An 11,834-nucleotide genomic window follows, 5' to 3' on the forward strand; every position below is an offset into this window, starting at 1 on the left:
AGTACACATAACTGCTTCTGTGCTGATAATGTTGATTTTAATATACAGTAAATACATATATGGGTGGATGACATGACGCATGATTTTTCTGTAACTAAGTGTGAATGTCTATTTAGATGCATTTAACCACTTAAACAACACATGGATGTGATGCATATTATGGTACTTTGTTTTAAACTTATGATTTTGTATGAAATATCTGTTATGTTTTGATTATATTTTAAGGTGAATACGCAAAATGACCTGCGGTGTGACTGTAACATAGGTGAAGGCAGCATTAAACTTACATATTAACAAAATGAACCAGAAATATCTGGAGCAGGTAATAACTGCCTTGGCATTATATTGTATATAATGACTTTATTAATATTAGGTTTTAATATGCACAAAACTAGTATATTAGTTTTTACAGCAAAATAACTTTCGTAACACAGATGCTGTCCTGTGGCGTGACATGGAAAATCAGATTTTTGAAACGGCAGTTACATGGACAACTATAGGGGCCCTTAGTTGTTGGATGTTGGAATGTACTGTGTATGTTGAAAGGTGACTGTTAACCTCTGATTTATTTCATAAATTTCACTCTTTCTGTCAGACAATGAATGTGTCATTTTTTGAAAGTCCTTTAGTGTGACGGCTGTAGTTAAAAATGTGTACAAAAAAAATTGTACAACATTTTTTTAACTTTTATTTTTATTTTTATTTAATTAAACATATTAAGGTTAAACTGTGTTATTATTCAGTTAGCATAAAAGCTAAGGTCAGTCTTGTATAGCAATCACTTAAAATAGCCACAAGGATGAAAATGTCCTGTGGTGTGACGGCCTGTCACACCACAATGAAATTATACAAAAAATCCACAGAACACTAGCAGTTTAAAAAAATTCAGCATTTGAACATTATAATTTCATACAACTGTAATCCTCATTAGAACTTTATTAAAAAAATACTGTTTCATCCTTATTTGTCATCTACCCGCATGTACAATATGAGTTTCTCCATCTAAATTCAAATAGCCTTTAATGAATATAGATGTCTGGTTGAGAATCGCATTTCAAGATTTTAAAAAATGTAAAAGTTCATTTTATATAAAAAAATATATATATATAAACTGACAACCCAATGTGCCAACTACTGTTCAGAAACCTAATGCAGAGTTAAAGACTGGAGTTTGAAGCTTGCACATTTACAAGCAGTGCAATTCATTTTTTGCTCATCATACAGTCTTTATGTCAGATATGTAAATAAACCTGCACTCAAACAAACTGACTGATGGAAAGGGTTGTTGTGAAAAGTGCACTTTTAAAATAATTGATCATTATTGAAGTATTTGCATATCTCAAGACACATTTTCCGTATAACTGCTTTTAAATAAAGTTAAACTTAAAAAAACTATCATGATATAAAGCAGTTTTATATAACACAAAAATATGAGTAGCAATGACTACAGGTCAAGTGTATTTGAAAGTTTATTAAACAGAAACTTCTTTAAAATGATTACAGTGAGAGTATTTTATATAAAGCACATGCATAAAAAGGTATAAAACAAGTGTGATTGCCTCCAAACTCTCTGTAAATAACATAATGAACAGTATATGGAACATACATAGCGTCATAGTGTCATGCATGCTAAGATAAATAATAGGCTAGGTAGTGTGTTGCATTATGTGTATGAGCCCATGGAACTTTAATTTAGAAAGAAATTACAAAAAAGATGACGTGGCTCTTTGTTTGGGGATGTTGTGATATCATTCTTTACCTCTATATACTGTGTGTATATATATATATAAAAGGGAAGCTGGTTAGAAGTAATGATCTCACCAGTAATAAAACAGCTTCAAAATTAGATTAAATATAAACACACTGCAGAAAAAAAACAGATTATGGTCTGTGTTTATATAGACCATATACTCAAAATTATATAGTTTAACTAAAAGGGGAGAGTTACAGAGCTCTCCCATATTGATGATTGGCCTCTGCATTACAGATAGCACTTGTTGTTAGAGCAAAAGTAAAGAAATACACAGCATCCACAATTAGTACGTTGCGTTTCTGAGGAGGCGGAGCAGACTCATGCGAACCTGACGCCCATTTTTAAGGCACAATATCTTTTATCATTCCCACTAAAAACATCGCTCTGCAAGGGGGGAAACTTGAGCAAAGACAGATTCTTTAAGAGCAGGACGATGAGGATTGGTATATGTGGCATCTATGGTGAGTTCTCATGAATATTAATATTAAATATTTATGACATGTCTTAATTTTGATGAACCTTGAGATGAATCTGCATCTCGCTGTGTCCTCAGAGTAAGAAACAATTCATCTAGACAGTGAGCATAAAAACTGCCCTTTTTAAAACAGAGTTACACTATCATTGTTTGGGAATGCAATTAAGACTCTTCAAATCAATCTGCACCCAAATTGCATAACTACAGCTGGAAAATTGATGCAGACTTGATGCTCACTCCTAATGATGACTTTACTCGAGCAATTTTCAAGGGTCTGGTATTTAATTTAGGAAATTATGGGAAACAAATGATGCCTAAACCTTTGCGAAAATGCATCTGAATATCTAAATCTTTCCTTCATTCAGCCCCCCAAAAAATCTGCAATGGTATCAAGTGCAGATGATTTGTAAGTCACAAAACTAAAACCAATACTTTGACTGGTTTTATGTCATCCTCTGGGTGACAGGAAGTTTTGTATGACTGTATCAAACCATTAGTGGAAAAGTGAGAAAAGGGAATAAAATGAAAACCAAGCATCCAGGCCGTGATGAAAATTATATGGCCCCATTTCTAAAACAAGGGGTGGACATAATAATATTACAACTGTACAATATAATGCAACCTGATAAAACAATTCTCCAATAAATACTACCTTTGTGACGCTTATATTCAATGATTGAGTGGGCAAAACAACCAGAACACTGAGCAGTAAAATGCAAACCAATACAAACACCTAAAATCCAGCATTAACAAAATCTGGATATGAGTTACTTCAAGGACGGGGATTGTTTTGGCGCAGATGCAGGCGATTATTCTAAAGAAGAAACAAACAAACACTTGAATATAAGAAAACTAACCAGAGGGTAAAATATAGCTATTTCACACAGCATAGACTATATATTGTTTCTAATGAGTGCGGCTACTGTTGAAGTCGTCGTCTACCAACTAAATTGATCACAAGACCAGATGTGCGGGGATTACAGTTTCCTAGAGGAAACCCTGTATTGTGTTGGATTGCTTTATACTGACCATGTGTTCAATGACAGGAGACGTCAACAATACATTCCAGTGGTACCGTCTACCACGAGACACAAGAGATACAAACACACTTTCATGTTAGTTTCAATATGGAGTTCCTCGACACAGCCTCTACTTCTCTAAGTGCTTTGATTAGTTAGGAATGAGGCTTTTACTGTGACAAAAATCAAAGCTTATTCTCCTGAACTTTACTTTGAAAGAGATATGATTGGAAGATATTACAATCTTGGTTGTGAGCAGCCCCGAAGTCTTCAACACTGTGTTATAAATGACTCGACTAAAGAATGTTAAGTCATTTATTTAATACCTTTTTTGGATTGTGAGCACAATGGTGCGTCCTCTTCCTCCTCATGTTTCTGTGTCATTATAGGTGTCTTTGAGCAGATATTTATGGTTTTGTGGAACCAATGTAGTGTTAAATAGTGTTGATTCTTTGATTCGTCTCTCGCAACTCTGTTGTTTTCTGACCACTGTGAGCATGTGCATTGGAATCAGAGATCACAGGCTGCTTAGAGGTAGTAGCACTACTGCAGATGTTGAGTCTTTTGTTCCACAGGCTTCTATGCACTAAGAGTTAAATGTGATGCTATTTTTCTGTTACACTTAAATAAATATCTTTTACATGATTTCTTTGCATTTCTGTAACTTTTCATGCAGAGTTTTCTTTAAAACTTGACACTGTTCTGTAAAGGTTTGCTGGAAGCACTATTACCCATGTGGGGATAATAAAAGATCTGCTCCCTAAAATTAGCTACTACTTCACGAGAGATGTTGGGAGCATCAACTGAGGCCAATAACTAAAAATAAAGGAGTGTTGTGAAAATTATGATGCTCTGTCATGCACCTCTGTAAAACCAGGCCCCAAAAAAAGAGGAAAACACTGCAGCTTACCACCTTCTGTCAGAGTCAGGTATTTATATTCCTCTGGGTGAGTAGGGTTGGGTATCCATCACACAACAGTAGCGTTTTCTCTCAGTAATCTTGTTCTGTACCACTTCTGAATAAAAAAAAAAAGAGATCCTCCAAAGTCTCAGTCATGTTGTGACGTCAGACCACACGTCGGGGGCGGCTGGGCGTGTCTATAGCCAGGTGAGCAGGCTGTCCCTGTCCATGTGTGATCCAGAGAGAACGGTCTCCATGTCCATCAGAAGGTCTGAACTGAGACCCTCGGGGATGCAGGGCATAAGCTCCTCGCCCTCAGACAACGGGAGCACGGGCATCGACTCCTGTAGGGACATCGAGGAGTTCTCGCCAGAGTCACCTACACGAGTCAGAGAAGAAGATAAAATGTCTGAACTGTGTTGAGAATTCAAAAGATCAAGTCTATCAAGCTGTTTGACCCAAAATCAAGGACTGTGTTTTTAATATAGCTGCACATGGATCAAGTAGTATTTATATACAGACATAAAATGTGCAATTCATGTTTTGTCTTGTGTTCAATAAAAACAAAAATCGATACAAGAAATAAGAAAAGGGAGCTTCTGAAAGCACAATTGTAGATAAATAAATAGATTATAGAGGCCTCATTTGGATGCCACTTGATAAAAAGAGAAACTTGGTGTAATTCACTGTAGCTGCTGCCAGTCAAGTTGTGTTCTTAATCTTCTTTATATTTGTGCACACAACATACAACTTATTCTTGTGCTATTGGTGATTTGTTTGGGAAGTCTATTCAATAGTGTTTTTAACACACAGTGAATGCATAACTGATAATAAATAAATAAAAGAATATAAATCTCAGGAGGTGTCATACACGTATAGAAGACACAGAAGAATGATATTCGAGAATTTTTGACCCAATTTTCTGGACATTGTCCGGAGTTCATGTCGGAGAAAAGCTTAAAATACGGAAAAATAAACAAACTCAAAAGTCTGCTCTTCCACAGCAGAAATCCCAGGTCTATCTTTATCTATGACATTGTTGTTGTATGGTTGGTGTGTGTGTGTGCGTGTTTGTGTGTGCGTGTGCATTACCAGTGTCCATGTGATCCACAGAGCTCAACATGTGGTCCGATGTGCGGGGTAAGCTGCTGACACTCAGACCACTGTCAGTGCTCTCGTTGCGAGAGTGAGCGCTACACAACAACACATGCACATATAAACATTCTTGTATTTGTGATCATATTATCTCTTTAAAAATGGAATGCATATTAGAAATTACATGCATTTCATAGAAATTAAATATACAATAATATTTTCCTGGAACTGCTTATCTTTCACTAAACTGTGACTGTTTTTTTGAGAGACTTCCGTTAATATTCATGTAATTAGCTTCCTTGATTATTACATTAAGATATAGATTTTACTTTGATAAAAGGTTTAAGATTTACTACAACGCTTTAGAAATCACTACAGTTATAGAAAATGACGAGATGAAACTCACCCGTTAAGAGTAGGTTCGTAGTTCGGGGCTCTGATCCTGACATCCAGAGTTGGGACAAGCGTCTGTGCGTTCCTGTCATGGTCCATCCCACTGGTCATCTGGTTTCTTCCTCCTGCCTCCTACAAGAGACACACACACACACACACACACACACCTTGAATTGTATTTACGTGCAACACAATTTAATTTACTGGTTAATCTCAACCGATTACCATAATGCAACCAGATAACAGTAACTTTAAAAAGCTTCTGTATTTTTTAATGCGATTTCAAATTGAACGAGTTTGAAGCGGCACATCCAGCTTCAGTTTCCTTTGACCTCTGACCTGTGGTGTGGTTTGCGGTGGGAGGCCTTGTTTGCACCTGAGCCTCTCCTTTTCCTGCCTTTGCTGCAGTGCCAAGCTAAGGATGCCAGGGTTCATCTTTTGTGCTGCAACATAAAAATTCATAGAAAAATTTGCTTTTTTTTTTACAATTAAATAAACATTTCAAAGAAACATTTCAGTAATGGCATATATGAGGAAAAACATGTCAAAACTACTTTGGGATCTTTCTTACTTTTGTTGCTGCTAAACAGAAACTTGAGATGATGGACATTGGAAAAAAATGTTTCTCATTGACGAACAAGAATTGTCAATTTAGGAGACACAAATTTGATAGTGCGCTACCTAGACGCGGGTCGACCCATGCGGTGTTCTTATTTATGTGATCGATGAAGAACACCTCTCCATCTGCAGTCACAGCCTGTTCCCAGCCTTCAGGCATTGGACCTGAACAGCAGTGAAAGTACACAGTGAGAAGGCAAATGGTGGCTGGAGTGCATGGGGTGTTGGGAGGAAAAAGTAGAAAAGCCCACGTCCTCTAATGTCTGTGTAACTTCTAGTTTGTAGAGATTTTAGAATAGAGGTGAAGGTTAGAGGGTAAATAGCTGAAGCATGTTCCTAAGAGTAAAACTGGTATATGTGCATTGGGCCTAAATGCAGGTGGGAGATTTTGTAAAAGATTAGTGTCAATACTCAGGGTTAATGCTCATTGTCAAAAAAGAGGGACTATTTTATTCTTTAAGGGTCTGTTCAACCAAATTACAACATAAAAATTCAACAACTCCGTTATTCCAGAAACAGTGTCCACATTATTCTGGACAAAATACAGTCTGCATTTTTAAACCTGCATTAATCAATTTTAACCACTTGGGTGAGTCTCTCTTTTAGCTCGGTTTTTGGTCTCTACCACCTCCTGAGAGAAATGTGTGGCTCTGCAGCTGCTAAATGCTCTGCTGTTTACCCCAGCTTGTCCTTTACTGTGTTGCAGGTTGCATTGAGGATTATTTTTGCTAAAAATCCTTGTTTCTTTGTTGATTTTTTGTAATTTGGGTGAACCGACTTGATAACAAATTCACATTGGTGGAATATATATTCAAAAGACAACAATGAGCAAACAATAAAAATGGCATATTAGGAATAAAAGTACATTCACCCAGCTCTCTGTTAAATGCGGATTCCATCGTGCACTGTCATCAGGGAGACACCACTAGAGTTCTCCCTGGGTGTTAGCCATTAACATGATCGCTCCCAACCAAAGTCACCCAAAAACCACAGATGCTGACACCAAGAACTAAATCCCTGAAGAAAACACACCCAGCAAAGACCTTGCCAGCTGGAGATGGAGTTGAACTATGAAAGGCAGGAGAGTGCTCTAAAGAGAAACTGGATGGGTAGACGGGGGGAGCAGAGTGATACCTGTCTCTGGATTGATGTTTTGTGCTTGCGTAGCAGGCGCTGGGTTGCTGAGGGAGTGGGCATGGATCGGCGTGCCGGTGATAGGATGCTGGGTCGCAGCCGACTGAAGCTGTGACAGACGAGGGTCGTGCCAAGTGGTTGTCTTATCCAGGTGACTGCAAACACACAACAAGCCCAAACGTATCTGCATTTGTCAAACCATTGTAACCAGACGGATGAGATGCACAAGGCTCATTTTGCCTCTGACCTGATTTACCTGTACGACCAGATGTGCACGTACATCTACACTTGCGCAGGCAAAATGTCACTGCTCGTGCTGGTGTGGCCTTTGACACGAGTGTGAGCTGTCAGGCCATGTGCTGTCATTAATGACACTAGCTGAAACCGCAACGGTTGTAAAACTAGTTGGAACATTTTCTGTCAGCATGCAACTGGTCGGGTTTGAGTCCTGGTAACATCTACACAGTTGCATGTGTCTCCTCTCTTTCCAGTCTTTCACTATACTGTCTGTAGCAGGACAGACAGCTAATCATCTCAATGCTGGAATGTTTGTCAGATATCGTTTATAATGATCTAGATCAAATCAAACAAACAATTTTGACAGTTTAATCTTAATCTTTTAGTAACTAAGTTGGTTCCAAGTGAGGATTTGGAACTTGACAAACACGCAGAAAAAAAACAATATAGATTAGGGCTTTTGGGAAATTATCTGCAGTGCTTTTCAACAATATCTGACTTATAAATTAAAAGACATTAAAATACGATGCTTTCAAGTGCAGAAATCGGGATTTTGGAACAAGCCGGGGTCAATTATTTGGGTTTTTCTAAACAGAAACCCTTCAAGTTATAGCAGTTACCTGCAGAGCAACAGATCAAACACGGTGATCAACAGAAGGTAGACATCTTACTTGAGGAAGTATCGTTGGCCAGTAGGCGTTTTTGCCATTTCCCAGCCGTGGGGGAGTGGCACGTCGTCAGGTATGATCGGCGTCGCTGCTGCATCCGCTGCTTGAGTGGAGAGGGAGTTGACGGGGAGGGAGGCTGGGGAGGAATGGGCGCGGACGTGATGAGGAGTGAGGGAGCCGCACACACCTCCATCCGAACTGGCCTGACGAGAAACAAACAGGGTTTACAAACTGCCATGACGAGCGGCGATCAGAAATGCAGTGGAAGGCAGAAGGAGGAAGAAGGCTGGATAAAATAATAATTATAATAATCACTTTATTTGTATAGCACTTATCTAAACGAGGTTACAAAGTGCTTCACACAAAAGTCCATGGCAAAAATGAAGAATCGATTGTAATAAAAGATATTCTGTTTGGCCCAATTTAAGAGCCAAATCATGACATAATAAGCTTGAGACCTTAGGTTTGTAGAGAAATCCCAACAGTTCCCACTGGATGAATACCAGAGTGAGAGAAGATGGAAAAACAAACGTTTAGAGGAAGAAGAGTGAAACTGGACATTCATTCGAACGTCCGGTTGTTTTACTTTACAAGATGGTTTGTACAACGTAACAGAAAAGCAGCAAATCCTCACATTGGAAAAGCTGGAACCAGAAAATGATCAACATTGGGACAGAATAAATGGCATAACTCACTTATTTATGACCAAGCTATAGCTGAAGGTATTTTACTTGATCACAGAAACTTACCGGCAGCTAATTTGGTATTAAAGTGATTATTATATCAGCTTCTCAAATGTGCAGATCGAATGCTCGTCACGGTTACATGTGAGAGTAAACTGAGAATCTTTGGGTTTTCAAGCAAAGTTTGAATTAAAAATACTCCTGGACTATAACAAATTATGATGGGCATTCATTCCGGAACTATTTATTCCTGACATTTAATTAATGTGTAATATTTTTTATTTTATTTTATTACTTAAGCTTAAACGGACATATGTATTACTAGGAGGTCCTAACTGATCAGTTTACTACTTGTTTCAATGTCATATTGGGCACAATATTTTGTCCTCTCGTGTACGGCTGTATGACATTACCAAAAATATATCAAGATTGATAATATCAATGATATGTCCCATTCGTATTTATTTTAAGTTTAATGACAGTTTTTTTTGCTCCCGAGTGAAGGTTGTGGTTTTAAACTCTTCTTTATACAAATATGAGGTAGCTCAATTATGTGTGACACCTCCTCACTATGTTAGCACAATGTATAAGCATTATATCAATATATAGTGACCTTTTTCCATATTGTTCTGAAAACTATATCGCATGAGGGGTGAATTTTGGTAATCTGGTATTGGGTAATGTGGGACACGTAAGCTTCAGTCTGTTTATTTCCTGTTCCAACAAAATCCAGTCAACAGCACTTTTAAAAGTTAGCATGGATATCATGTGACTGAAATCACATCACTCCTTGGGGGTGATGTCACAGGAAGGGGCTGGGACAATGTTATTCAGAAGGATTGCATGACAAGGTCAATGACATAAGAATCTGAGAAGATTAATGTTAAAGATATATATCTGTCATACAGATATTTTTGTCATCAAATTATGTTTATGACGCCTTCAAGCAACCAAAATGTGTTTTAAATGGTCTTTTTTTCAAACTTATTTTTGCTGTCCCACTTTATCAACTATGATTAATCAGGTGGGACCGCATGCTTCTGGGAATCTGGGACAGTCATTTAAGTTCTATTAATGGGAGAAATATGCATTTAGTGACTTCCTGAAGTAAATAATAAAAAGAAAAACCACAGAGATGTTGGATGTGGTCAGCAGTTGTCAGACAGGAGTTAATGGTAAATACTGCCTGTCCGTGTCTGTTCAAACTGAGTGTCTGGTTAGCTAACTAGCATATAATCAGTTTGCTCTCTAGGACGGAGATGATACAAAAAGCACAGAAGAGTGACTGTCCTGTGGTCTGCAGCCATTGGTTTCACCAAACATGTGAAGAAGACAATGGGCTGATCGATGATGATGGACTCTCACCTGCAAGGACTGTTTGTTTTTCTTTTTTGGCACAAAGAACAGTAACAATACTCCTCGGGGTACAATATCTCCATTCTTTCTGCTCGTGTTGTTAGAAAACGTCTCAAAGAATATAGAAAGGGACAATATTTTGATCTAATGTGTACAACAGATATCGGAATAAGTCAAAATTGCAAAATAATCTCCCAGATTACTCAGATTCACCCTCTTAATCATATATCATATCCATATATGTACATCATGGTGTATACAGCAGTACCTCTGTGCACCCCGTTTAGCTGCTGTTGTGTATCATGAATGTGGTGCCTTTTTATGAAGCTGGTATCTGTACTGGTATTGATACTGGTATTGTTAATAGCATTGGTACTGGTATTGATTCTAGCATTGATTCTGGTCTTTTTAATGGCATTAGAACTGATATTGGTTCTGGAATTGTTACTGGTATTGGTAATGGTATCAGTACTTGTCTGGAGTGGCCCCGGGGGTCCGGCTGCCTGAAGAAGGAGTCTGGCAGCTTCCTCATCCTCATGGGCAGGGAGGCCTGCTGCTGTGTGGCCTTGCTGGGGTTCATCACGGCGCTGAACAAGGCCTCCAGCTCCGTCTGCGAGTCCCCGCGGACGTGCACGATCTGCTGCCCGGCCGGAGGCGCGCCGCGGTGCGCGTCCATGTCGCCAAAAAAAAAGTTTTGCTGGTGTCGAAGCAGATCTGGGGGAAAAAATAAAGTTCAACAAACAAACAAAGACATACAAACAAACACGACCGGATGCGTGTGCGCGCGGTTCTAAGAGTTCTAATGATCGGGCTGTGTTTACACTCTTCGCCCTCAGACACCCCCCCCCCCTCCTCCCCTCCACCCTGATTTCTCCCGTCGCGTCGTTCAGTCTATTTCCAGCCGCAACAATCTCGGAAGTTTAATCGGCTCCGAAAACACGAAAAGTCTCCCGGTGTGTGGGTCGAGTTTGTGCGGTGTAAAGCGGCGGATCGCAGACAAAAACCAGAACCCGAGCTCCGCGCTGTGCAGCACGTTCCGAGCCTCCCACATACCTCCAAGCAGCCAGAGCGTTTTCCTCCGTGTCTGCCTCCCTGTGCGATCCTGCAGGAAACTCGAGTGGAGAATCACAGCCGAGCGAAAACACAACGATCCACACTGGCCTCCGAGGATTCCGCTGTAAAGCCTCCCCACGTAGAGAAAAAAGTATGGAGGTAGTTGGAGAAAAGTGAGAGCTCCAAACTTTTTTTTTTTTTTTCTCATCCAGTGTTGAGTCCAGATTCATGTGATAGTGCTGAGGGGCGGGGCTGTAGGCTTTAAAGCTGCCGCAGCTGCGGGGGAAATGTTTCACTGCAAGGACACACGCAATCCCTGCACAGGACAACACTGCAAAGGACAACACACCAATAAGCAACACAAGTTGTTTATTATATTCACTGGCTCTGACAAATGTCCACACACCTACTGCACAGGACCATATCCGGAGAACAAATTGTTTATCAAA

General features: G+C 39.2%; 1 protein-coding gene across 2 annotated transcripts; it reads right to left on the reverse strand.

Annotated features, from left to right (window-relative positions):
- Positions 1-1,456: 1,456 nt before the first annotated feature.
- Positions 1,457-11,567, reverse strand: LOC133019387 (transcriptional coactivator YAP1-like). 2 transcript variants are annotated; one of them, XM_061085847.1, is made up of 9 exons: positions 11,386-11,567; positions 10,805-11,046; positions 8,297-8,496; positions 7,389-7,543; positions 6,318-6,419; positions 5,976-6,079; positions 5,650-5,768; positions 5,241-5,341; positions 1,457-4,527 (listed from the first exon to the last, which is right to left on the reverse strand). In XM_061085847.1, the coding sequence occupies exons 2-9, from the start codon at positions 11,006-11,008 to the stop codon at positions 4,346-4,348; spliced, it is 1,167 nt and encodes a 388-aa protein (XP_060941830.1). In that variant the 5' UTR covers positions 11,009-11,046; positions 11,386-11,567; the 3' UTR covers positions 1,457-4,345. The 2 variants fall into 2 exon arrangements, with proteins under 2 accessions (XP_060941830.1, XP_060941831.1); XM_061085848.1 differs by lacking the exon at positions 6,318-6,419.
- Positions 11,568-11,834: the final 267 nt, after the last annotated feature.

The sequence above is a fragment of the Limanda limanda genome, chromosome 14, assembly GCF_963576545.1.
Source record: "Limanda limanda chromosome 14, fLimLim1.1, whole genome shotgun sequence".
Taxonomy (NCBI): domain Eukaryota; kingdom Metazoa; phylum Chordata; class Actinopteri; order Pleuronectiformes; family Pleuronectidae; genus Limanda; species Limanda limanda.